This window comes from Corvus cornix, chromosome 7 (assembly GCF_000738735.6).
Source record: "Corvus cornix cornix isolate S_Up_H32 chromosome 7, ASM73873v5, whole genome shotgun sequence".
Taxonomy (NCBI): domain Eukaryota; kingdom Metazoa; phylum Chordata; class Aves; order Passeriformes; family Corvidae; genus Corvus; species Corvus cornix.
Window position 1 is genome coordinate 38,695,170 of NC_046337.1, and position 26,835 is coordinate 38,722,004.

Genomic DNA, 26,835 nt, shown 5'->3' on the forward strand with positions numbered 1-26,835 from the left:
GGACACCATCCTAGAGGTCTTTTCCAACTCTAACACCTCTGTGATTCCATGTCAGCACAACATTTTTGCTGCCACAGCCACTGACGTCAGACCATCATGGTGTTCAATACCCTCAGGAGACGTTTTTGGGGTTTTTTTTTTCCAAGCAATGCTTTCCATTTTTTTTTAAAAAAAAGGAATTCACAAACCTTACTAAGACCGAGGGAAGTGCTTAAAAGCAGGCGTGGTGCTTCGAGAGGCTCTTCCAGCATCTGTTCCCACTTAATTGCCTCGCCTGCTCACAGTGGGAGCGTGGAGTGGATCTCCTGCAAGCCCCGCTCGCGTGTGCTCAACCCAACCACCACCCAACTGCATCACATCACAGCTATGTGGGGACAGGAATGCCTCCAGAGCTCAGCTGGTAACCTATGAGATGCCATATAAATAAATACTAACATGTCGGGAATTTTAAGGTTGTTTCTCTTCTTGAGGGGGAAAAAAAAAAGAAAAAAGATTTTTTTTTTTTAATAATAGGATGGAAAGAGAAAAATCCTCAACTTCTGCTTTAACAAGTGAAGGGGGCATTTAAAAAATCCTGCACTGCTGCCCTCCTTTGAGGGCTCAGCAGGACAACTCAGCAGCGAGAAAGATCTATGTGAGGCCCCAAGGCTTTGTCCATCTCGGGTTGGAATCCAGAATACCAACCCTCACCCCACCCCAAAACGGATGGAAAATGAGGGGATGGCATGACCTTAAACCCTTGTGTGATGCTTTGGGCGCTGTCTCTGCCTGCTGGCACCCCGCAGCATCACAGGAAAGGGGTGCTTGGATTATTAAGTGCCACAACAAACCCAGACCATCCTGAAACCCCAAACACAACGTGGCCAAAAACCTGCAGCACCCCTGGCCTTGCATCGCAGGATCCCAGATGGTTTGGGTGGGATTTGGTCCTTAAATCCCATCCCATTTCACCCCTGCCATGGGCAGGGACACCTTCCACTGTCCCAGGTTGCTCCCAGCCCCAATGTCCAGCCTGGCCTTGGGCACTGCCAGGGATCCAGGGGCAGCCCCAGCTGCTCTGGGCAACCTGAATTCTAACTGACCTTGTACCACTCCTGCATTAACTGCTATTTTAACCAACTTTTAAAGAAATGGGGCCTCAGAGCCTTCAACCACCTTTAATGAAATCCCCAAGCCTCAGATTAGATTTTCAGAGATGTATTAAAACTGCTCAATCTCACTTTGCCTCCAGTAACATCTGAATTCTTCTGCCAACTCCCCTTCAGCATTTCTGTCCTGGCTCAGAGCTGGGACAGCTTTCAAATTTCATTTCAGCTTAGTTTCTGGAATTTGGAAACATCTTCTGGCTATGACCTCATCCTCCCTGTACACACGTTCATTTCTTAAGACTTAAAACACTGTCAGTGCCTCAGCTTGAACACAAGTTTCATGGCAAAATGAAATGACTTTTGCAGCTCAAAATCTCACGAATTTTAAGGTCACTAAAGCCAACATCCAAAGCACTTTGGTTTTTTATTTAACGTAGACAGTGACAAAGCCATAGCAGCGGAAACTTTCAAGGCACATCAAATTTTCTGATTGTCTTTTGTACGATGAAGAAGTTAATTTCTGAAATTGAAACTGGAGACCAGCAGTTGAATATTTTCAGTTGAAAACAGAGATGTTGGGACAGTTGTGATTGGAAGTGCAGACTGGACCCACTGGATGTTTCCAGTAAGAGCCAAGAAAACAACACTTCCAACTTTGAGAGATTCAGAAGAGCAATGAGTGTTAAAGGCTTTAAAATGCAAAGCTTGACCATCCTGAGTTGCAGGAATTCACTGAATCACAGAACATCCTGAGCTGGAAGGGACTCACAAGAATCATCGAATTCCAACTCCTGAACAGAAAAAATGACTCCTCATTTGACTCAAGTTCGAGTTTTGTAACACCAGGCAGGATCAAATCCTGGGTGAAAAGCTGGAGGACTTACAAAAACTGATCTCTGACTGTAGAACTTGTGACCTCGAATCATTGTGGATTCAGGATGACAGCAAAGACCTCTCTGTACACACACCGTGACCATCACAGCGGACACAAAAACCACTCGCACTGGGACCCTCTGGAAAATGCATTTTGGGAATGCACAGCACTCCTGTCACCGCTCTGGCTCATCCCACAAGCACACCAGGTCTGTTCCCTCAGGGAATGGGGGACAAAGGTGGCACTGGCTGAACCCTGCAGGAAGCCCAGCACCACTTACCCGTACCAGAAGCGAGGGTCGCTGGATATGCAGTGGTTGAGATTCCGGTGGGCCAGAGCCTTCTTCTTGTTTAACACAAATTCCTGCAGCTTCATCTTCACTTCTGTGCTTGCCACTGCACCTGGGATTAAAAAAAAAGAAATGCATTAGAAAGGCTATTAAACCAGCTCACGCATTTGAAGGAATTTTAGATTTCTAAAAAAGATTCCGAATCAAATCTTTCATTGCCAGCCTGAAAAAAAGGAACTTTGCTTTCAAAGAGAGAAGAACAAAGTGCCTCCAGAAAGGAGCTCTCCCTTTTCATCCCTTTAGCTTGGCATATATTCACAAGTTATGCTTGAAAACACAGATGAAATCGGGTTTATTTCACTAGAAGAGGATGTTACACTTGCATAGAAGCACGCTCAGAATAAAGCACTTGTCCGGGGTATCCCAGCTCTCTTTGAACCACAGTTATTTAAGAAAAGGGGTCTTGTGCACCCTCAAGTTGTTAAATGTCACATCTGAAAGCAGGAGGGGAATGAGCCCAATGGCTCATATGTAGGTTTTGTCTTGCAAACTCCTGTAAACAGGGACCTCTTTGTTCCCAAGTCTCTGTGTACACCCCGACCGACGCAGGATTTCGCTTCGTTTACGGGCGCGCAAATCTCTCACTGCAAATGGAAAACCTAACACTGAACAAAAAATAAAACAAAAAATAAGGGAGTCAGTGATTCTGCAGAGCTAAAATGTCAACTGCGTAATCCCCGCTCATGATTCCCTGCACAATGGAGAGCAGGCTGCTTCCCTGCCATGATGGATCCCAGTGATCATCAGGTTGACAGCCCAGGCTCCCAGGCAGGGCTCCTGACGGAGCGATGCAGCCGAAGTTTGGCAGGGGACACGTGGAAAATGATGGTTCATCCACACCGTGGCGTAAGGCAGGAGCTCCAACGGAAAATATCCGGGCTGGGACGAAAAGAAAAGGGCAGGGAAGCTGCCTGCTCTGCTGGGAATGAGAACTAAAAGATCACCCCGCCGAGTTCTCGTCTCCCGCGCCACGCTCGACGACGACGACGACGTGGTGACATCTGACACGCTGGGGGAACAAGCCCTGGGCTCTCCCCGGGAGCAGGGGGCTGCAGCATTCCCACAAGGCACTGCCTGAAGGTGTAAAATTGCTCCAACACCAAAGCGAGAAAATTCCCTTTTTTTGGAGCCCTGCATTTCTCACCAGCTCTACGAACACAGGCTTGGCGGAAAGTTCAAGCAAAGAGCTGGAGATAAACCCCTGAGTGGCAGAAGAGGTGACAAATGCATGCTTAAAAGCCTTCTCTCTGCAGAATGTGTCACCCTTAATCCATTAGCATCCTCACAACAACCAAACCTGGCTGTGTTCTGGCAGTTTGGGATAAACCCGGTGCTTCGAAGACTTGAAGCTCAACATTTTTGGACTGGAAGGTTTACGAAGGCTCCCCTGGAAGGTCCTCCTCCTTTACTGGAAGCTGAAAGATACCATGGAACCTCAGAGTGCTTTGGGTTGGGAGGGACCCTGAGGATCCTCTAATTCCAACTCCCTGCCATGGGCAGGGACACCTCCCACTATCCCAGGCTGCTCCAAGCCCCATCCAGCCTGGCCTGGGACACTGCCAGGGATCCAGGGGCAGCTGGGGTCATTCAGGGCCTGCCCACCCTCCCAGGGAACAATTCCCAATTCCCAAGATCCCATCCAGCCCTGCCCTCTGGCACTGGGAAGCCATTCCCTGTGTCCTGTCCCTCCATGCCTTGTCCCCAGTCCCTCTGCAGCTCCCCTGGAGCCCCTTTAGGCCCTGCCAGGGGCTCTGAGCTCTCCCTGGATTGCTCTCTTCTCCAGGTGAACACCCCCAGCTCTCCCAGCCTGGCTCCAGAGCAGAGGTGTTAATAAGGAGGAAGAACAAACTCTACCTCTCTCACACTCTCTTCATATTTCAGATCAGGACAATTTTAGCTTCTCTTCACCAAATTCTGTGATGTGAGAAAAATAACTTAAGTGTCCTTAAGAGCCGAGGTGCGATAATGATTCTACACCACAGCACTTCTTAAACAAAAAGTAATTTAAAAATAAACCTGTAGCCATGGGAACAGGATCTTCAACTTCACATCCCCAAATTCGGGGTTTTTTCCTCCACACCTCTGTGTTTCACCCAAAAGCTGCTTTGCTCCTATTTTCCAGAGATTCGGGCATTTAAATTCCTTTCCAGATTACTTTAATGAGGATGGGCAGGTATCAATTCTGAGGAGAGGCCCAGCAAAACATGGATCAAACATCAACAGCTGATGGGAGCAGCAGGGGGAAGGGGAAACACTTAGGGATTCTGGACCTCTGGTCTTTCTAGGATTTAGAAAGGTCTCCCAGACCCCAGTCTTTCCCTACTAAAAAAGTTCTCGGAGCTTTATCTTATTCCCAGTTTCCAGCCAGCATCCCATCCTCCTTCCACCACTCCTCCCATCACGAAACCAGACCCGAGGAGTTGATGGCACAACTCGGGGAGGTATTTTTTTCCCCCCATTCACTTGCAAAAGAAGCCCTAACAAGCAGCCCCGATCGTCTCTGATAAGGGACATTGTGAGGCCACAATGATCTCCTCAAGTGCATAATGACACATAGTGGGGAAGGCACCCAGAAGCTGTCACCTCCTGAAAAAAAAGCTCCTGCTGAATGGAAATGCTTCAAAAAGGGGAGAGCTGAGAACTCAGGCTACGTCTTAAAAGGAGTGGAATTCAGAGCAGCAGAAAGAGAAAAGGAGTGCAGCGTGCATCTGGTGTATTTCATGGGCTTAATATTCTGCCTCCATTAGGAATGCTGCCAAAAATACTTCAAAAAATGTAAAATCAAGGGAAGAGAGGATACGCTTCCTTTTGAAAAACGCTAAAATGGCATTTAGCAAGACGAAAACGAAGATAAAGCAGAGAAATACATTTCTCTCTTCCCCTCAATCCCCCTGATGAGTCCCCTCACAAGCTCCCCGTGCCCTCAAGGAGGTTCCTCCAGCTTTCTGAGGCTGCTCCATGGCTCCCATCCACCTGTCACCACCCAAACGAGGGAGCTTTGGCCACTTACTCTCTTTCCCTTTCTCTTTGTTTTTCAGCTGCTGCAGTTTCTGCTCCCGGTGCTGCTTCTCCAGCTCCTGCTCCTGTCGGTGCTGCTCCAGCTTCCTCTGGTGCTCCAGCAGCTCCTGCTGATGCTTCATGGCCAGCATCTCCTGCTGCTGCTGCGGAGAAGGGAACGGGGAAAAGGACCAAATTAACACCATCAGCCTTCCCAGGGCCAAAGCAGAGGCTGCAGGCAGGTGACAAGGACAGGGCTTAATTCATGGAAATAAGGACAAGCACGGGCCTTCCTTTCATCTCCATCACCTGTTTCAGATAAATACCCACTAGGGCACCTTCAGTATTATTTGTTGTACGGGGAAGTTGTGGAAATTGTGGCTGCCCCTGGATCCCTGGAAGTGTTTCAAGCCAGGCTGGATGGGGCTTGGAGCAACCTGGGATAGTGGAAGGTGTGGAACAAGGTGGAATTTAATGTCCCACCTAACTCCAACCACGCTGAGATTCTGTGATTAATTATAAAATGATTTCCTCAATATATAAAAAAAATAAGTCCTCCACTAACTTCTCCAGGAAGGATTTACCCTGAGCCTCTCGATTCGCCCACATCCATGGGAATAATCAGGAGACATGATGTCTAATTAAGGTAATTATTTGCAAAGCTCCCATCAAACGGGACCTTCAAGGCTGGAAGCACCAGAGGCTCCTACCCCAGCGCAAGTCCCGCCATGGGTCCCCAAGTCCCAGCAGCTGGAAGGCGTCAGCGTCCCCACCAGGCTCCTGGGCAATTTGGGGTGCATGCCCCCTGTTTGGGCGCAGAGGGCATTCCCACGGGACGGAGGGCAGCAGGTGGATGTGCTGTGCCCCGGGATGGCGTGAGGGAGCGCCCCGTGTCCCGGGTGCGTGAGGGTGAGGGTGAGGGTGTGCTGTGCCCCGGGATGGCGTGAGGGAGCGCCCCGTGTCCCAGGTGTGTGAGGGAGCGCCCCGTGTCCCGAGCGCCGGCCGGGAGCGCGCGAGGCTGTGGAAAGGCAGGTGACGAGCGGCACGGCCCGGCGGCCTGCAGAGCTGTGGAGGGATCTCCGTGGGGATCTAAAACTGCTTTTCCCTACAAAAGCCGAGCCGGAGCTTTGCTCCGTTGGAGTCCGCAGCTGCCCGCTTGATTTGCACCCTCCCTGGCAAGGCGCAGGCCGCAGCCAAGCGCGTGGGCCGCTCCTCGGCCTCCCGCCAAGGGCCGGAATGCGGAGCCCTCCGGAGCCCTCCGGAGCACGGCGCCCACCCGGCACTCTTTACGTTGGCAGCTTATAAACCGAGGGATTGACTGGGAGCTGGCAGCCTCCAGCCTCAGAGCCCCGAGCTCTCCAGGGCTGCACTTAATGGGGGCCTGTGCTCGGATACCACCCACCGCTCCCGAGAAATCCCCGTGGCGGAGAGGGATCGGGAGCACGGAATTGTGGAATGGTTTGGGTTGGAAGGGGCCTGAAGGATCACCTCGTTCCAAGCCCCTGCTGTGGGCAGGGTCCAAGCCACGGCTGCTGGGACAGGGAACCTGCTCTCTCCAAGCTCTCTCAATCCATCCTTCTCCAGACCCTGCCAGCTCCTGCAGACACGAGACTCCCACCCCACAGGTTTTCCTTCTCCTTGAGCTCATCTTCCTTTTCATCCCTTTAACTGTGATTCTTGGGGCATCCTGTGCAGGGCCAGGAGCTGGACTTGATGACCCTCGTGAGTCCCTTCCAGCTGTGGATATTCTAGGATCCTCTGATTAACCTGTGGCATTGCACACTTGCCCCACTCAATGCTTGAGCCACGGATGCACCACAGATACAAATAAAATCACACCATTCTATATAAAGATGCAAAAACCCACAATCTAAGAAGTATTTACAATCTGCCTGGCTATCTGCTGGAAACTCTCCATGGAGGAATCCCTGCTGCTGCCTGTTCCAAGCAGGCAGGCTGTTGTAAAACACCGAAAATCCAGTTATTTGCAGCGACTGCACCTATGCCTCCCCTCCTAATTCTATTGAATTATGTGTAAACAACCGAAAATCCACATTCAAAAAAAAACCTAGAAAAGGAGGAAAAAAATAGAGGAAACCAGCTATTTTTGTTTTCTAATTAAGCAGCAGCTTCTACTAACACGTCTCCATTTGGGGAAAGAGTCTCTTTTCCGACTTCCAACAAGTCCACCACATGGTGGGCTTTGAGAACCTCGCCATGGAAAGTATGCAAATGAACAATATTTAATGCACAATATGGTAAAACAGGTTTTGTTATTTTTATGGAATCAGGAGCCTTTTCTCTCCATCTGCAGTCTCCTAGGCTCCGCAGGCTCTGCTTCCTGCGATGGTTTACATACATTAGGCTGCTTTAGGAGGAGCTGTGCTTTCACTGACATCTGGAGCGAAATGGGAATGAAAAGCCCAATTTGTAGCTGGATGGTTTAGGGAAGTTTCATTAGGGATGTATTGTCTCTGCTCGTTTTGACCCCAGTTTCCACAAAGCCTATTCTTAATATAGTTTTTCGAATCATTTCGAAGTTGAAAAAAGAAAAAATTTAAAAAATAAAATAATGAAGCCATGTCTCCGATTGTATCCATGAAAAATGAGAAGAAATCACTGTTGGTGTCTGCTGTAGCCTGGGAAAACGAGAGAAGAAAACCCATCCGGGTGTCTTCTCAGAGCATGAATATTTCTCCACACTTACCAAGAATGTTATGGGGAAACAGAAATTTAGGTTGGGTATCAGGGAAAGGTTCTTCCCCCAGAGGCTGCTGGGCACTGCCCAGGCTCCCCAGGGAATGGGCACGGCCCCGAGGCTGCCAGAGCTCCACGAGTGACAGGGTGTCAGAAAAAAGCATCAGAAAAACATCAGTTTCTGGTTCATTTAAAGCAACCGAGGCCAATTTGAACAGGCACTGCCCACTCGGACCCTGTGTGTTCATCGCAGGCAGCTGGGGCAGGGGGTTTATTCCCCAACTGTATTTCCCAAACACTGAAATGTCATCACAAAGTTCATTCACTGAGGGAAATCCCTCAGGATCTGAGACTAACTCAGCCCTGAGTTTGAGGAGCACCGTGTGACAGACGCACACGCTGCATCAGGGAGCTCAGAACATCTGAATTAGGTGCTCCTGCCAAAATCAATATTTGTAAATATTCATAACTATGGGGATTCCTGCATATGTTTAATGTCACTGCTCCCACTATTTCTGAAAACTGCACAAATGTTCAACTGTACCTGCAGTTAGTGCTGCTGGTGCTCCTTTAGCATATATTAATATTAATAGAGGTAACAGGGAGAATGCAGAGCATTTCCAGGTATTTATCAACTGCCAGCCTGCCGTGAGCACTCAGCGATCCAGAGGATTTTGCCATCACACTCCTCAACTGTCTTCAGTGCTCCAGCTTGTCAGCCTGGGAGGGGGACCGACACCTTATCAGTGGGGAAACTGTCACAGAGAAACCTCTTTTTAAGGGAAACGCAGCTAAAATGGCTCCCTTCAGTCATCAGAGGTGAAAAGGTCATGTTCCAAAATCCCCCAGCAGCCAGGCAGTGCTCTCCCAGGAAGAGTGGGGTGCTGACACCAAGATCCCATTTCCCAGAGAGAACCGGGATGTATTTCATGGAGACTTTCACAACCACTCCTCCAGCTGCCAAACAAGAAGCCAAGCACAGAGATCCTTCCTGCCCCCCCCCGAGCTCAGACTGGCTCCTGGGTGTTTATAAGAGATTATTTTGAATAGCAGCAATTAGTGGAAGGGAGAGCAAAATAATCCGTGCCCAGACAGCTTGTGGAGATAAGCACGAGCCTGGGTGAACGGCAGCTGGAACACTTCTGGCTGACAAATATTCCCTGGCACCCAAAGTTGCTGTGTCCAGCTCCCAACTTGCGCCTCAACCCACACCTGAGATCAGCTCCAGCACGGGGGGATACCAGGGAAGGGATCTTCTGCCACCTGTTCTGGCCACATTCTACAGTTTGGGGAGCTTAAATCGGGTATTTAAAGGGATCTTGAGTTCAGGTTCTTTAAAAATGAAGTCAAGTCGTAGGTGAGAATGAAGAAAAACTGGCCAAGAACGTACACATCAAACCACCCCCGTGGTTACGGGTGGAAGCAAAGCACAGACACTGGGATTTCTGGGAGGTGGATTTCTGGGAGCACTGCTCTGCTGGGTTGTTTTACAGCGATCCCAGCGCTGGCTGGACTCTCTGCTTCGTGTTCCCCCATCCTGTTTACTGAAGCCTCGGGCTGTGGCTCCGGTTTCAGGATCCGCTCTCTTGGCTCCGTGGCGGCGTGTTTGGGATATCTCCTGGAGCACCAGAGGCCGGGCAGAACAAATCAGCTGTGCTGGGACACGGGGAGGGGGGATCATTGTGGCTTCCAGCAGCAGCCAGGACACAAAGATCTGGGAGAGCGAGCACCTCTCATCTCTTTTCCGGGACACGCATCCCGCGTGCCCCCTTCCCGCCATCGGGCAGCTGACAGCCGGCGGTCCCGTGCCAGAAATTCCCATGGGCAGGGAATTTTCCACAGGGAAACGATCCCTCCCGGCCGACAGCTCCCTGGGCAAGAGGCTGATCTCGGTCAGACACGTCCTACTGAGAACGTCTGGTGTTCAGGTTTATGAGGCTAAACCGTCTCCAGGACCAGGAATGACGGTGATAAGATCCCGTGCTTTTACTTTGGCAGCTCATATGTGGATATGGAATCTTGTATCCCAGACTCCTTCCCGTGCCATTACCTCTCCTAAAAGGCCGGAAGCCCTCTGGGTCCTGAATACCTGCAAAGGTTCAGCACTGGGAATGCTTTTGTATGAGCCTCTTGCTCCCTGATTCCCATTCCAGCCTAACTTTTCCCTCTCTCCGGAAGCAGAATATCCAACAGCCTTTTCAGAAAGCAGCAAGCTCCGTTTGTAGTATCCAGCACATTCAGCTCCTTCTCCAACTTTCCCCTTTAAAGGTGAGGAAAACTCCTTTGAGTCTGCCTCTGCTGGGCTTTACGTGGTTATTGTTGAAGGGGAGGCAATCAGGAGCAGGGAATGCCCATCCCAGCATGGATGGCAATAAGTAAATCAGAAAATTCGACTTAGACCAAAGCCCTGCAAACCAAAGGACCACATACAAAAACCACGTAAAGGAGGAGCCCCAGATGTTTAATGCTAAATAAGAGATGAGACCTGGGTCCTTGGAGGAGCAGTTACATCCTCTGTGAATTGTTTTGGGGTATTTTGGGTATTACAGGAACTCCACGTTTCTGGATCAGCAGTGGTCTACATTAACAGGTCAGTGTTCCTGGCATAACAGCAGGATCCAGTGGCAGATTTCCTCATCCCTGCCCTGATTCTTTGTGTTGTCTTTGACTACTTCCAAATGTTTTGTAAGTTCAAAAATAAGATAAAACTGGAGTCGAACATTCAGGTGTGGGAACTGCCAGAATATCCCTTCTGCTGCCATTTACTTTGGAATTCCAAGCTGGCAAAGAAACAATCAAGGTGCCCCTCACGTATTTTACTCCAGGCAGGGCTGAAGTTCTCCTTGTGCTCCTTCCAGCCAAGCAACCGTGGCCCATCTCAGAAGAAACCACCAGGAAACATTTCTTTCATCGATTTCCAGTGGCTCTGTAAGGACCAGAGCAGACAAACTCCCCTGGATGAGCACTCCAGCTTCACTCCTGACACCACCAACAGTGCCTGGATGGCAGCAAGATGCCTGAGTTATCCCAGCCTGCCGCAGGACTCCTTCAGCCGAGAGATGGGGTAAAAGGTGTCCAAGCTGCTCCATGGATTTGTTGACAGAACCCAGCTCTCCCTGTGCAGCTTTGTCCTCACCGCTCTCAGAAAAGATCCCGACTTTGAGGCTGAGGAGAAGTCACCACCCACCCCCTTCAAAGGCAGCAAACGCTCTGATCTTCCAAAGGTCTTCCCCAGGGTTGCTTCCATCAGAAGTTAAGTTTTGCAGGATCTAAGGTGTAAGTTTTGGAGCCGGCTCGGTGTGCCAGAAAAGCGAGGCAAGGTCACTGAGAAAGAACAGGAAGCCGTCTGGAAATAGCGTGAGTTCCAAAGCGCTCGAGTGGTAACGAGGCACAAAATGTTCAGTCTGGTCTTTTACCACCGACTGTACCCAGCTGCAGCTTCCTAAGATGAATAATCCTATCATCCCGGAATCCAGACAGAGGCAGACACCTGGTATCTCCAGGCTTTTAAAGTTCCTCTTGAAAAGGACGCAGGCCGCGAGCAACGGGCGCGCTGCGGAAGAGCCGCGCAAAAATGAGCAGAGGGAGCCCCTCCACGCTGGCTGCTGCAGGAAGAGGGCACGGAGCAGACAGGCCCGGGATCGGGAGCTGGGATATCGGGGGGTGAGACGGGAGCCTGCCCTTCTGGAGTCCGAGGGAAGCGGGTGCTTTGTGGGAGCCACGGTGCTGCTGGCACCGTCCCTGCTGGGGACACGGGGGAGGTGCCACAGGGGATCAGCAGGTGACACCGGTCCCAGCAGCAGAACTGGAACATGCCCAGCCTTCCCTGCTGAGCGGGAATCAACATGGAGAGGCCACCAAAGAGAAGCTCTGGGCACCGTCAGGGCTACGCTGAGAGCAGCCCCACTAAAGGACGATGCTATTTGGGCCCGGTGAGCTACCACGGAATCATGGAATGCGTTGGGGTGGGTTGGGAGGGACCTTAGAGATGATCCAGTTCCACACCCTGCCCGGGGCAGGGACACCTTCCACCACAACCCCGTCCAGCCTGGCCTTGAGCAGCTCCAGGGGTATCCTGCAGGCAAACCTGCCATTCCACGGGCAGGTGGCTCCACATGAAAGCAAGGAGCAGTTTCTCCCCTCAGCATCAGCATGACAACTATCAAGTCTAGACATCTTTGGGGAAGAATTACATTTCTTTACAGCACAGCAAAATCCGTCTGGAAGATTCCCTGCAAGATTTTCTCTCTCTGTAACCAAAGGAATGGCTCGAGAGTTTCAACCCGTGTCTCTGAACAAGAGGCTGATCCCTCGGAGGTGTTACCACCCCTCACTCAATGCAGGAATTCATTCTGTCAAGGGAAAGAGAACAATTTCAGGATCACTGCACAGCAAACGTCCTCTCAAAGCTCCTTTCCCTGCTGCTGCTTCCCTGCCCATCCCGTCCATGCTGGATGCACAGCCCAGCACTCCCTCTGCACACAGTCCTTTCTCCAATGGTGGGGAAACTGGGAATGGGGTTGCACACCCGCGGGTGAGGATTTCAGGCCCACGAGGAGCTGGGAGGCTCAGCTGCTTCCCTGCGCTGTTATCCCTCCCGCCGACGTGCGTCAGCATCCCCCAGAAGTTTCCGGCTGTGGCTATAAAACAGCCAGAGCTGGGAAGAGCCCTGCTCCAAGCTCGGACAGAGGAGATGAACCACATTCCCCACGACGTCCTTCCCTTCCCGCTGAGCTCACAGCGCCCGAGGTGCCTCTGGCCCTGCCAAAGCGCCCATCCTGCCCCTCTTCCATCGCCCCGCTCCAGCCCTTGACCAGAAGGGCGAACGGAAAAGCTTTTGGTAACTTCCAGCTGATCTTGGCTGGGAATGAGTGACTCACAAAGGAAAAAATTCCCCGCCGGTTCCTCCACAACCAAAGGTCAGGCAGAGCTCACAGCGGGACCTGCGGAGAGGCTTTCCACCATCTCACCCGAGAGCCAGGCTCCTTGTTCCATCCTTGGTTTTGTTTAGGAAGGCAGATTTGAAGGCCATAAATATTGTCTGTCCCACATCTGGCGAGGCAGAGAGGAGTGGAAAATCCATCTGGCTGAAGGTGAGTGGCTACAGGAGAGAGCAGCCACTGCTGGTGCCTCCAGCCCCCGGCGCTCCCGGCTGCTCTGGAGCTGTGGAAGTAGCAGCCTGCCCTGCTCCGTATGGTGTGAAGCCTTCAAAAGGCTCCGCTTACTTTCCCTAAACACGTCAGGCTTTTCACAGAATCGCCACAGAACGGTTTGGGTTGGAAGGGACCTTAAAGCTCATCCCACTCCAACCCCCTGCTGTGGCAGGGACACCTCCCGCTAGACCAGTTTGCTCCAAGCCCCATCCCTCCTCACTAATTTCTTCTGAAGATCCAATCTTAACTTACCTCTCTTTCAGTTTAAAGCCATTCCCCCTTCTCCCATCTCTCTCTCCACGACCCTGTTTTCTCCTAACCCTCCTGTGCCAAGCTCTGTGTCCATTATAGAGCCCTTCCACAAATATTTTTTCACTCGTTTCCTGGCTCTCTCCAAATTGCACCACCTTGGGGAATTTGGCACTTTCACGTGAAGGCCAAAACACAGCATCTCTAACAGCAAGCACTGGGACACACCAGGGAAAGGATCACATGCTCAGGCAGTCATCGTCTTCTCCTCCTGCACTAGGTCAGATGATTAAAACTGAGCTGATGGAAGCGATTCCAAGCTCTGGAAAAAGCCAAAACTTCAGCTCTCAATAGGAAAAAGTTATCTACTGGGATAGAAAAACAGGCAAGTCATGCCAGCATTTTCCAGGCCAAACTTCGCTCACTTAAGCGTTCCTCACACTCCTGCTTTGTTTGGGGGGTGGGATGGAGGGATGTTCCCCCCTTCTCACTTCCTGTCAAGTCAGACCAGTTCCTCTGTTCCCACCAACACCACGGCAATAAAAGGAAATAAAACGACCCCAAACCACGATTTCTCCTGTACCAGCACAGGAATCAGCACTGGAAACAAAGGAGCTGTTTGAAAGCTTCACCACCTAGGAGAGCTGGGGGTGCTCACCTGGACAAGGGAAGGCTCCAGGGAGAGCTCAGAGCCCCTTGCAGGGCCTAAAGGGGCTCCAGGAGAGCTGCAGAGGGACTGGGGACAAGGCATGGAGGGACAGGACACAGGGAATGGCTTCCCAGTGCCAGAGGGCAGGGCTGGATGGGATCTTGGGAAGGAATCGTTCCCTGGGAGGGTGGGCAGGCCCTGGCACAGGGTGCCCAGAGCAGCTGGGGCTGCCCCTGGATCCCTGGCAGTGCCCAAGGCCAGGCTGGACATTGGGGCTTGGACAGTGGGAGGTGTTCCTGCCCATGGCAGGGGGCGGGAATTAGATGATCATCAGGGTCCTTTCCAACCCAAAGCATTTGGGGATTCCATGAAAGCTTTGCACTTGTTGAGTAAAATGGTGGATGCTAGGCTGGAATGGAAAAAGCCAAATTAATCAATTCTAGACAGCAGCAGATACACAGAACAGAGTAAAATGCAGAAATTCTTCCTCCTTCACAGAAGCAGTTTCCAAAGCAATTGCAGGTTTAAAATTACCATAGAATCACAGAATGGTTTGGACTGGGAGGGAGCCTAAAGCTCATCCCATTCCCAACCCCTGCCATGGGGGTGTTCACGCCTGTGTGGACATGCAATTAAAAAAACCCAAAAAACCGACTAAATTTCTCCAAAAAGAGCTCTGCATCTTCACTCAGGACTATTTCTATACCAGGTTTCACAGCTCAAGCGCTTCTCCTGAAGAAGATAAATGGGTTTTATTTGCTTTAACATCCCCACCCTGCTTTCTTCATGAGCCATAAAGGAGCTGGGCAGCTCCGAGCCCAAATTTAAAGTTATATATTTTAATTCTCTGGGCACAATAATCGCTTCCCTGCACTCAGAGCCACTGGACTTAGCACAGCTGCCAGTTGTAAGAGTCACCTAAATGTGGGTTGGTTTCTTCACACAGAGACAGGCAGGACGTTTCCCCAGAGAAAACACACCACAGCCACACGCTGGGGCAGGGCGTGGGGTTATTTCCTCTGTGAGGCATCGCAGTGTTTATTTCAACAAGGGGCTGTTTGATTTTTAAAGCAACTCGGGTCCCATGGACACACTTCCTACTCTCAGAGATCACCTTGCAGGCCACCCTTCTGCACAGGATTATATCATCCCTATTTTAAGGCTCTCGTTTAGCCAGGCTTACACACGAGATGAAGAGCTTCATTACCTAATGGGCTGGATACACTGTGGCCTCTCAAAATTAGAGCCCAGCTTCCTCCTAACACAGATTTTGAGCAGAGGCAGTCAGAGCTTTACCACAAATGAGGGTAAATATGTTCCTATCAGCTTTGAGCCTGGCCATTAAATGGGAACGGGCCGGCCTGATTTTTCATAGACAAATAACTACAGACACGGGCAATTAGAAGGGAAGAATGCAAATATTTGCCACAGGAGTTCCCCATCCTTCCCCCCCCCCACCCCGAGTGCTTGCACCAGCTGTGGATGAACGTGGGGATACACCAACATTCCACACATGCCCCCAGAGATGCCCACATTATGCATCCATGTATAAACACAGCTACACCCAGGCACCTCCTCACCTCTGCCCTGGTGACAGCACAGAGGACTCACCCAGGGACAGGGGCGTTTGCTGCTAATCCAGCCTCAAACAGGGGCACCTCTGACAAACCCCAGCTCCTCTCTGTACTGAGAAGTCTGTAAATAACACCCCATTAACTTTTAATCCCATCTTCCCCACTCTGACATGCTTTTTGTATTAAAATGAAAGTTATATAAGGTTGAATCGAGGTTGCTTTTCAATATTACATTAAGGCTATTTACCATGTGCAGCACTAATCCCCCTTTGAAAAAAGGAGCCTATTAGCAATTCGGAAAGCTTACGTTGCCATAGCAATAGTCCAGCACTGGGAAATATTTATATAATGTCTCCTGTTTTCACTCTGCCACAGCCATCTTCCAAACTGGACTGCCTGCTGACCCTGCCTGGTGTTCCCTCCCTGTCCCACGCAGGGCACAGCACCTGCTTGGTGCCTATCTCTGTGCGTGCGGACCCACCCTCAGGCACTGCCTCTGCATTCCCTGCTCCCGCACTCCCACCACGGTCCACACGCTCGCTGTGCACCTTGTGCTGATGGCAAATGTGCAGCAAGGAGTTCCCGTGCCACTCCACTCCCAAATGTGTGGCCACAGGAACAGGTAACCTCCTGCAGGGCTCAGTTCCGCTGGAACTTCCCAGCTTGGGGCATTTTTTTGTGTCCAGGGAAGGGAACGGAGCTGGGGAAGGGTCTGGAGCACCAGGAGCAGCTGAGCAGGGAAAGGGGCTCAGCCTGGAGAAAAGAAGGCTGAGGGGGGACCTTGTGGCTCTGCACAACTCCCTGACAGGAGGGTGGAGAGCAAGGGACAGGACAAGAGGAAACGGCGTCGAGCTGTCCCGGGGAAAGTCTAGGTTGGAGATCAGGGAAAACATCTTCCCTGAAACGGTGGCCAGGCATTGGAACAGGTTCCTCAGGGCAGTGGTGGAGTCACCACCTGGAATTGCTCCGAAGGTGTGTGGGATGCAGTGTGGTGGTGGTGCTGGGGTGGTGGCTGGGCTCCACGATCTTGGAGCACTTTTCCAACCTCAACAATCCCACAGCGTCCTGGTCCCCGGCTGCCCTTACCTTGATGTGCTCGTGCAGCTGCGCCTCGTGCTGCCGGGAGAGCTGCTCGTGCTGCCGCTGGAACTCGGCGATCAGGATCTGCCTCTGGATCTGCTGCTTCTGCTTGAGGGCCAGCAGCTCCTGCTGCAGCTGCTGCTCGCGCAGCGTGGGCTCCGTCACCGGCATGGAGAACTGGTGGTCCAGCCGCAGGTCCATGGGCACCGAGCTCGGCGCCACTTGCAAGGGCAGCGCTGTGCTCACGTCAACTGCGGGGAGAACACAAGGGCAGGGCTCAGTGGGGTCCTCATCCAGCAAAGGAACCTTGAGGAACCATGGGCTGAACCAAGGACAGCGCTGTGCTCGCGTCAGCTACGGGGGAAACAAGGGCATGGCTCAGTGGGGTCCTCACCCAGCCTCGAGGAACCATGGACTGAACCAAGGGCAGCACCATGAAACTCACACCGCTCCTTTACTGGTAGCCAAGGCCTACAGGAATTCAGGGATCAACGAGTTTTCCTCCAGGCACCACCTCCCACAAACCCGTGTGTTTGCTACAAGCAAAGAGCATCGCGTGTGACCCATCTGTGCCTTCAAAACACACACACACCTCCGTTCCACCCGTCCAGCACCACTGGAAATAAGGAGGATGAAGATTATTCCAAGACTTCACAGAAAGGATTCATCTTGACTCGTGATGGATGAGCTGATGGACTTCCCTGGTCAGGAACATGAGGCTCTCACTTCAAGAAATTTATGCAGAAAACCACGATGTGTTGGGTGATAAATCCCAAACTGGTTTAGCTTGGGAAGGATCTTAAAGCCCATCCAGCCCCACCCCTGCCATGGGCAGGGACACCTTCCACTGTCCCAGGCTGCTCCAAGCCCCAGTATCCAGCCTGGCCTTGGGCACTGCCAGGGATCCAGGGGCAGCCACAGCTGCTCTGGGCACCCTGTGCCAGGGCTTGCCCTCCCTCACAGGGAAGAATTCCCTCCCAATCCCAATACCCAATGTAACCCTGCCCTCTGGCAGTGGGAAGCCATTCCCCCTTTGCAACAACTTGAACTCAGCTTGTATCTCCTAAAAAATGAAATTACTCCTACCCCATGAATGACTAAAAATCTTCTAAATTTCACCTGCATCACAGTTCTGCCTTTCACAGGTATTCTGTATTTGCAACATTTGCTGTCTCTCTCCGGGGCAATCCCTCAATAACTCTGCTGAGAGCTCTGAATGAACACCAGTTACAGGGTAACAGAGGCTAATCCCTCAGAAACGCTGGGCTTCAGCACAACTGGAAAATAAAGGTGGGGTTTTTTTTCTCCACATCCTCCATCAGGACATTAATCTTACCCATCCCAGGGGAAAGAGTTTTCATAGGGTTTTTCCCAAACACTCTCGTGGAGCAGAGGTCCAGGAGCGTGTTCACCCCTCCCTGCACCCGGCTCGGCCAAGGAGGAGGAGGAGGAGGAGACTTTCTTTTTTTGATGGAAACATTTTTAGCAAAAGGTCACATTACTGGAAGTGTTGCTATTTTTCAACCCACAAGCTCTTCCCTCCACTTCCCTATTGTTTTCCTTCCTGTGGCCTTTTCTCTGCTCCCCTCTCTCCCCCGCAGGACCAGAGCAAGGATTCCTTGCCATGGATTCCCGAGCCACAGCCAGGGATTCTGGGCAGAGCAGCACACTCTCACCTACAGATAACTGCTCTAACTCACCTCAACAGTGTGTTTGAGGGCTCCAGGGAGAGCTCAGAGCCCCTTGCAGGGCCTAAAGGGGCTCCAGGAGAGCTGCAGAGGGACTGGGGACAAGGCATGGAGGGACAGGACACAGGGAATGGCTTCCCAGTGCCAGAGGGCAGGGCTGGATGGGAGATTGGGAAGGAATCCTTCCCTGGGAGGGTGGGGAGGCCCTGGCACAGGGTGCCCAGAGCAGCTGGGGCTGCCCCTGGATCCAAGGCCAGGCTGGACACTGGGGCTTGGAGCAGCCTGGGACAGTGGAAGGTGTCCCTGCCCATGGCAGGGGGTGGAATGGGATGGGCTTTAAGGTCCCTTCCAACCCAAACCATTCTGGGACCCCATGTGTTCCCCTTGTCCTGTCCCTCCATGCCTTGTCCCCAGTCCCTCTCCAGCTCTCCTGGAGCCCCTTTAGGCCCTGGAAGAGGCTCTAAGGTGTCCCCGAATCCTTCTCTTCTCCAAGTGAACACCCCCAACCCTCCCAAGCGTGCAAAAATCAGTCCAGTTTCAGGCAGAAGGAACACCCTGCCGCTCGTGAGCGTGCCCTGAGATCCATTCCTCCTGCTTTACTCCCTAAGAAGAGCCTGAAGTTGCTGTTCCCCGCCAGAAAACACTCCTGAGAGAACTTGACCAACCTCCCATTTCCCATCCAAAGGGACTCATCTCCCCACAGCCGCAGGGACGGGGAGCACAATTCCCATTCAGGGCTCCGGCAGAGCTGCGTCATCCCTGATTCCCGACTATTTCAGGCTCAAACAAGCCCCTCTTTGGCCCGCCGGGAGCAGCCAGCCCTCCGTGCCCCACAACAAACACAGCCTGGGCTGCGGGCAGCGCTTGCCGGGACACTCGGAATCGCTGCTCCAGGCTCTGCACCAGCACAATCGCAGCCGTGACGTGAGCCAGGGCACAAAGACGACATTCAGGGCCGGGACGAGAAATGCCAAAGCCAGGAATTAGGAGACAAGATCCCGATTATGAATAATAAACTATCTCACAGTCTCTCCCTGCTTCTTTTTCTTCCCTGCAGGAACAGAGAAACGTTAATTTTTTAATTTTTTTTCCCCCCCGCCACCCTTGGCATATAGGGAATTATTTCTTCCCCGTGGTCAAGTTAGCCTGATTTTGATTCCACGGTCATGTTACGATGATTTTTTATACTGACTTGGAACCACTCTGCTGGTGTTTCCCTTCCCAAATAAATAAAACATGGCTGTACATCAAAGCCTGCTTGCATGCTGCACGTTAATTAAGACCTAAAGCACTTCAGTCCCCCTCGGAAATTCGACACCTCCCAGCTTGTCTGTGACACACTGAAGGGAATAACCCAAAACGGGGAAATGAAGCGACAATCCCCGACCTGCAAACAAAGTGCACGTCCCACAAAAGTATTTAATCATGGAATCAGAATGGTCTGGGCTGGAAGGGATCTTAAAGCCCCTCCAGTGCCACCCCTGCCATGGGGGTTCCACTGTCCCAGGCTGCTCCAAGCCCCAATGTCCAGCCTGGCCTTGGACACTGCCAGGGATCCAGGGGCAGCCCCAGCTGCTCTGGGAAATCCATCCCAGCCCCTTCCCACCCTCCCAGGGAAAAATTCCTTCCCAAGATCCCATCCAGCCCTTCCCTCTGGCAGTGGGAAGCCATTCCCTGTGTCCTGTCCCTCCATCCCCAGTCCCTCTGCAGCACTCCTGGAGCCCCTTTAGGCCATGGAAGGGGCTCTGAGCTCTCCCTGGCGCCTTCTCCTCTCCTGGTGAACATTCCCAGCTGTCCCAGCCTGGCTCCACTGGAAAAATCAAAAACGTTTCACACGAAGGCTGTAGATGAGACATTATCAGGGAAGTTGTACCTTGAGATTCTTCCACGCTCCAAAATGGAAATAAACTTCTCCGTAAATCCTGAGTGTTTTGGAAGGGATTAGGGGAAGGTGACACTAAACCTGTGAATAGACTTTTCAATAAAACTAACATCTATAATTGAATTTCCTTCCCCTTCTCTGATACAGCCTTTTCATGCTGGTCTTTAAAGGATGGAAATACAGGACTGAGTCCTGGAATACACTAAAATGTTAAACCAAAAATTCAGTATGAGAGGCACCAAATGAGTGTTTAAATTCAAACCTTGTTTCAGCATAACTTTCACTTAAGGTTAATTCAAAAAATATTCACAGAATCACAGAACCACAGAGGGGTTTTGTTGGAAGGGACCTTAGAGACCATCACATTCCAGCCCCCTGCCATGGGCAGGGACACTTTCCACTAGACATCAAACTGGAGTTTTTTTAAACCAAATGCCGTTGCCAAAATTACTCTTTCCTTTCCTTTTTTTTTTTTTTTTAACTTGTTCTTCTATTTTTTTTTTTTTTTTTAATAATTTAAATTTAAGCAGCACAGAAAACTGCCTCTCACATTTGAAACCCAACATCACCTTCAAAGGGAAAGTGCAGGAAATGCTTTCCCTGAGCTCTCCCTCCCTCCGGCACAGAGCGAGTCCCGCTGAACACAAACAGCTCCTTCCCAGCTCTTCTTCCTCTGGCAATTCCCTTTGGAGAAGGGAAAAAATCCCACCAACCTCCCCAAATCTGCTGCAAAACCCTGGGGATGAGAGTCAGGGCAAGGCTGGAGGAAGAAAGCAGCTCCCTCTCCAGGACACATCCCACCTGCCCATGACAGAGCGAGCCTGGGAGATTCCCAAAATCCCAAGGAAAGAGCATTCCAGCTCCTCTGGTGACTCTCCAGTGCCTGGTGCCCTCCCAGATTGCTGCCCACCAGGAATGAGATGTTCCTGGGGCTGGCTGTGGCTGACCTTCCCCAGCCAGGGCTTTCCAGAGCCCGTGGACTCAGTTTCTCCACCTTTCCCATCCTTTCCAGGCCGGGGCTTTATTCCCAGCTAATGAGTTTGCTGCTTAATTACTGCTGTGCCAGCCGTGCCCTCAGGCCAGGCTCTGCCAGGAGCAGCACGTCAGCCTTTGGGCACCCACAGAAAGCAAACACAAAGCCAGAGGATGTGCTCAGTATCCCAAACTCTTGGCTGCTGCCATCAGATCATGCCCATCCCACTGCACCACCCAGCGGGACGCTGGGGAAGCATGTGCACAGATCTCCCCCTCTCAGCATTATTCCCAGCTCTTCCATCCCCGGGGAAAAGCAAGAAAATCGTGTGTTTCTTCCCTGACTTTATTCTTCAGGGCTGTCCTTGGGGTCCAGCAACAGTTCAAAGACATTTAAACACCAAGCTGCTGCCTGCAGGAATGACTTGGGCATGTGGGGAGAGTGACGCTGGCTCCGAATCCTCGGAACACCGCTCCTATAACCCACCACCCCAGTTTTGCTCGGAATCAGCCTGGAAAGGGAGGCGAGCGGCTACTGCTGACTCCGAGCACAGCCAAGGGAGCACCTGAGGTGGTTTATTCTGGCAGGAAGATGCGTGTCAGTCGAGCATCACTGGATTACTGTGAATTAAATCCATCCCCCCCGGCAGTGGCCGGAACACCGGGATCCCCTCCGCCACCCGGCCGACCCAGGGATCCTTTTCCAGCGGGGCTCCCCTTTCCCAAATTGTCAAAACTCCCCAAAACACTGTGAGACGGTGAGATCAGAGCTATAAATAGCACGGAGCTACTGCAGTATGTGACTGCAGTGCCGGGATAAAAGCAGCAGCCTCGGTGGGGAAGCGGAACGAAGCCGCGGCACAGCACCCCCGGAGCTGGTTCCATCTCCAGCACGGGGCATGTCCCACACACAGGGAGAAATTAATACAGGAGGGGGGAAACAAGGCATTACCAGCTTCACTCCATTTATTCTCCGGACAAGATTGTGCCAAGCTGGGCTTGTCCCAGAGCAGGTGGCGGGAGCAGGTCACGGCAGGACACCAACATCCTCTGGAGCACATCCCGAGCACCATGCAGGGCCAGGATGAGGGCAGACTCCTGCCCTGCTCCTCCGCGGATCCACACCATGCCAGGGCAAACTAAAGGACTGTCACAGAATTATGGGATGGCTTGGGTTGGAAGGAACCTTAAAATCACCCGGTTCCAAACCCCTGCCAGGTGGGACAGCAGGAGGAAGTGGTTACTTCTGTCCCACTGAATTCCTACCTCTGTTATGCCATTTCCAAGGACCAGGGGAGGGTATTCTGGGCTGGAATCAGCCAACAAGCTTGAGCATCGCAGCCCAGCTAGAGCCAAAGGCAGGTCAGCACCCTAGGAATGTTTGGACAGCCCAGGTGGGTGGCTGCGAAGGCAGCCTGGATCCTGTCTGGGAGCACAGACTGGGAGTAAACAGCAGCGGAGGTTTCCTACGAGCTCCACGCACGCTGCAGTTCAGCGAGCTGGAGTCACTCCCTGCTCGGGGAGTGTTCCCTGCTCTGTGAATGGGAACCGAAATTAATCATCCCATCAGCCATGGAAACACGTCGCGAGGCAGCGCTCCGCAGGCAACAGATGGAGCTTTAAATGTCACTCTCTCATTCATCGCAAGGAAAACTTCTCCCTGATTACTACCGAGACCTGCAGACACAATAAGGGCGCAGAGATTCGGGATTTCCATCGTCCCCGGCTTTTCCGAGCCCAATTCCTCCCCTGAACGGACCTCATTAGAGTTTATCAGGAACCTGCATGGAGATTTTGGTCATGATGACAAGGAAGCCAAAACTTGAAGAGCAGACCACTTATCCTACTGTCTCCATCTTAGATCTGAAGCATTAAAAAAAAAGTCTCTTCTCTTGAAGAAAAAGAACACCCACCAAGCTACAAACACAACAGACAGAAAACCACATTTTCCAGAGTTTGCAAGGAATCCCAGAACGGTTTGGGCTGGAAGGGATCTCGTTCCAGCCCCTCTTGCCTCAGAGCAGGACATCAGAGTTTGGAAAATTATAAACTTCCATGGATAAATATCCAGGGGTATTTCCTTAATGAGAATGTGGAGAGTTCAAGGCCAGCTCCAAACCCTTGATGGCACAGACGCCTCCAACAGAGATGTCTCCAGCAGATGAGCCTGTGCAGGACAGAGCAGCTCCAAAGGAGACACACCAGCTTCTCCACCTCCTTTTCAACCATTATCCCACTTCATCTCCTTGCTGGTTTCATCAGTGACATCTCTAACAAATGAGTGTCTTGGATGGAGCCAGAGCTTTCTGTGAAATTAAAGATAATGGAATGGAAGGAGTCGGCTCGGACTATTCCTCATTTCAAACTTCATACAATTGTGGGAAACCTCTCCTGCCACAGTTTCCTTGCACGGAGTGGGTAAGCAAAACCCACTTGAGTTTCCATTAAAAAAAAAAAGGTGCTAAATAAATAATAAATAATAAACCAGAAAACAACAAAAATAAATGTACAGCTCTTCTCAAAAGGCTCAGGAAGCTGTGGCTGCCCCTGGATCCCTGGCAGTGTCCAAGGCCAGGTGGGACATTGGGGCTTGGAGCAGCCTGGGACAGTGGGAGGTGTCCCTGCCCACGGCACGGGTGGCACTGGATGATGTTTAAAGTTCCTTCCAACCCCAACCATCCCGGGATTCTGTGATTCCTGGGAATGTGATTTCACCTGCCTCTTTGCCTCAGGCATTACCCAGCAACTGAACCTCTTTGATGGATCTGTCTTGGTTTCAGAACAGGAAACTTCTCCCCTCAGCACATCCCCAGGACAAAAAGCAGAGTTGAAGGAAGCTCAGCTGCTCTTCTGTAGAGCCAAATCCACGTGGACTTCCCACATGCCTCTCTCTAAACTCACTCTGAGCTTCCTTCAAGGGAAAATGACGCTTTGGAGAAGAGAATTAAACATGGAAGAGATCCAGCAGGAGCCAGAAAGTCTCATCCCAAGATTATACATGAAAAACCTCCCATGAGAAAAACAAATAATCCACCGTGTTGGATCAGCATGGGGGAGTTGAGGGATGCCCAGGGAAGGTGGGGTTGGACAAACACCTGGACATTCTCACCAAGTCTTCGGGAGTTTTCCCTGGAGCCTCCAAAGGGGTGACCCCTGCAATAGCAGGAATAAAGCCACTGATGAGCCAGTGGCACAGCATGGTTTGGGTTCTTAAAGCTCATCCTATTCCAACCCCCTGCCACGGGACACCTTCCACTGTCCCAGGCTGCTCCAAGCCCCAATGTCCAGCCTGGCCTTGGGCACTGCCAGGGATCCAGGGGCAGCCACAGCTGCTCTGGGCACCCTGTGCCAGGGCCTGCCCACCCTGCCAGGGAACAATTCCTTCCCAATATCCCACCCACCCCTGCCCTCCCTCAGGTTAAGGCCATTCCCCTTTGTCAAAAGAGAAGGTGAAACAAAATTCTGAGGAATTACCTGTCCCACTGTATTTCAAATACAGCAAATAAATGGTTATTACTACCAGGACAGTGAGCTACCTTCTGTCACCAGCCAAGGGACTCCCAGCTGTCCAAGAAGCCCCAAAATGTGCAATGCCACATCCTCCATCACGGCAGAAATAAAGTAAAAGCAGCAAAAGGAGCAGCTAAACAGCAAATTGTAACAGGAAAGCTATTCCACAGCTCTTGAGAACTCGTAGATTGCTCAAAGGCTGCAGTTTTGAGTAGAAATCCAGACTGGTGAAAGAGAAGCCCATCCACATGGGCAAGTAGCCCACAGCTTCCTGTAGCCCCCTCTGGAAGGGCTTTACTTCCAGATAATGGGTGTTCTCAGGTATCAGCTGTGCTAGGACCAGGATGCTACTTGGTGTCCATTCAGTGCAATGAAGACACACATGAAAATACAAAAAAAAGTCTTTTAAGAGACTGTCAAACACCGGCAGTTTCCCAGAGAAATTCAAGTAACCTCCAGCCACTCAAACCCCAGGACAGCACAGAGAAATGGCACTAAAGCACCTTTTTATTCTGGAGGAACAGGCAGGGCTTGCCGTGCCTGGATGCACACACCAAAACACACAGCTGAGTTAAGACTTCTCTTTAAAAACTTCCCTTTTTCCTTAAAAAAATTTCCTTTATTTTTTCCCAAGACCCACCAGAGGAACTGAGCACATGAAAACCCACAATCCTGCTACCCAAATCCTAAAGGACAGGGCAGATGTTCCCTGCATTCCCCGTGCCAGCAGTGATCCACGCATGACAAGGCTTCCCCACGTCACGGCTCTCCTCAAACCGAGCTCTCCCTTGGCATTCGTGCCCAAACCACTGACATCAGGTGGCCTTTTAGACACGGCACAAAACCCCAGTGCTGCTTCTGCTGAGTGTCTGCCCAGCCTGTGGCCAGGGAACTGCATTTTCCTTCAGCAGAGCCAGCCAGGTGCTGCTCCTCCAACAGAGCCAGAGCCACCCAGGGATCGGCTTTAAGGTGAGTTTTAACATGACAACAGGTTAAATCCAGGTGTGGTTGTAAAGAGATTTAGGTGTTTCCCACAAGAAATCTCACAGGGATTCTCCATCTCTACCCTGTTCTGGCGAGAGCCCACCTGCAGAGCTGCCTCCAGCCCTGGAAACCCCAGCATAAGAAGGATGTGAAGCTGCTGGAACAAGTGCAGAGGATGCCCTGGAGCCAGGCTGGGAGAGCTGGGGGTGCTCACCTGGACAAGGGAAGGCTCCGGGGAGAGCTCAGAGCCCCTTGCAGGGCCTAAAGGGGCTCCAGGAGAGCTGCAGAGGGACTGGGGACAAGGCATGGAGGGACAGGACACAGGGAATGGCTTTAAGCTGAAAGAGGGTAGTTTTAGATGGGATATTGGGAAGGAATTGTTCCCTGGGAGGGTGGGCAGGCCCTGGCACAGGGTGCCCAGAGCAGCTGGGGCTGCCCCTGGATTCCTGGCAGTGCCCAAGGCCAGGCTGGACATTGGGGCTTGGAGCAGCCTGGGACAGTGGGAGGTGTCCCTGCCCATGGCAAGGGAGAGGCACCAGATGCTCTTTAAGGTCCGTTCCAACCCAGCCCATTCCGTGATCCCATGCCTCTCTGAATGCTGTTTTCCAACTCGTTTTAAACTGGCCTTCCCAAGGAAGGAACAGTGCAGCGATGAACACCTCTGTGAATGGACAAAAAGCTTCCTTTTGTCCCCAGAAGCTTCTGGACTCAAAGCTCTCGTTTCTTTCACTAAAAGCTCTGAGCTGGGTGGTCACCTGCTGAGAGTGTCAAGCAGCTTCCCAAACCACAATACACCTACACTGCGTCTACTACAACCACAGCAAGAGGGGAGCAAGTCCTCCCTCAGAAATTCTGATAAATTCTGGATTATCTGGCTTAAAAATGCCATTTCAGCTGTGAAACTTGGACCTAATACAGGGTTTAGGGATGCTGGCAAATTAAATGGTGCCTGCCTCTTTCAGTGGGAGGCTACAACTCTGCTCCAGCTACGTTCAGGCACCAAACTCCCCTGCCAAGGAGCTGACTGCAGCCTGGTCCTTCCACAAAAAGAAACAGGATGCTGTGAGAAGCCCGAAGGTGAGAGACATA

General features: G+C 51.6%; 1 protein-coding gene across 11 annotated transcripts in view; it reads right to left on the reverse strand.

Moving 5' to 3' along the window:
* The window catches only part of HDAC4 (histone deacetylase 4), a 175,475-nt gene that overhangs the window by 62,661 nt on the left and 85,979 nt on the right, over positions 1-26,835 (reverse strand). For 6 of the 11 annotated variants that reach the window (XM_039554556.1, XM_039554557.1, XM_039554552.1 and 3 more), the window contains 3 exons: positions 16,717-16,961; positions 5,322-5,472; positions 2,243-2,363 (listed from right to left, as the gene is read on the reverse strand). In XM_039554556.1, the coding sequence (XP_039410490.1) occupies positions 2,243-2,363; positions 5,322-5,472; positions 16,717-16,961 (517 nt within the window). The remainder of the gene's footprint in view (positions 1-2,242; positions 2,364-5,321; positions 5,473-16,716; positions 16,962-26,835) is intronic. The other 5 variants (XM_039554555.1, XM_039554550.1, XM_039554560.1 and 2 more) reach the window with 2 other exon arrangements.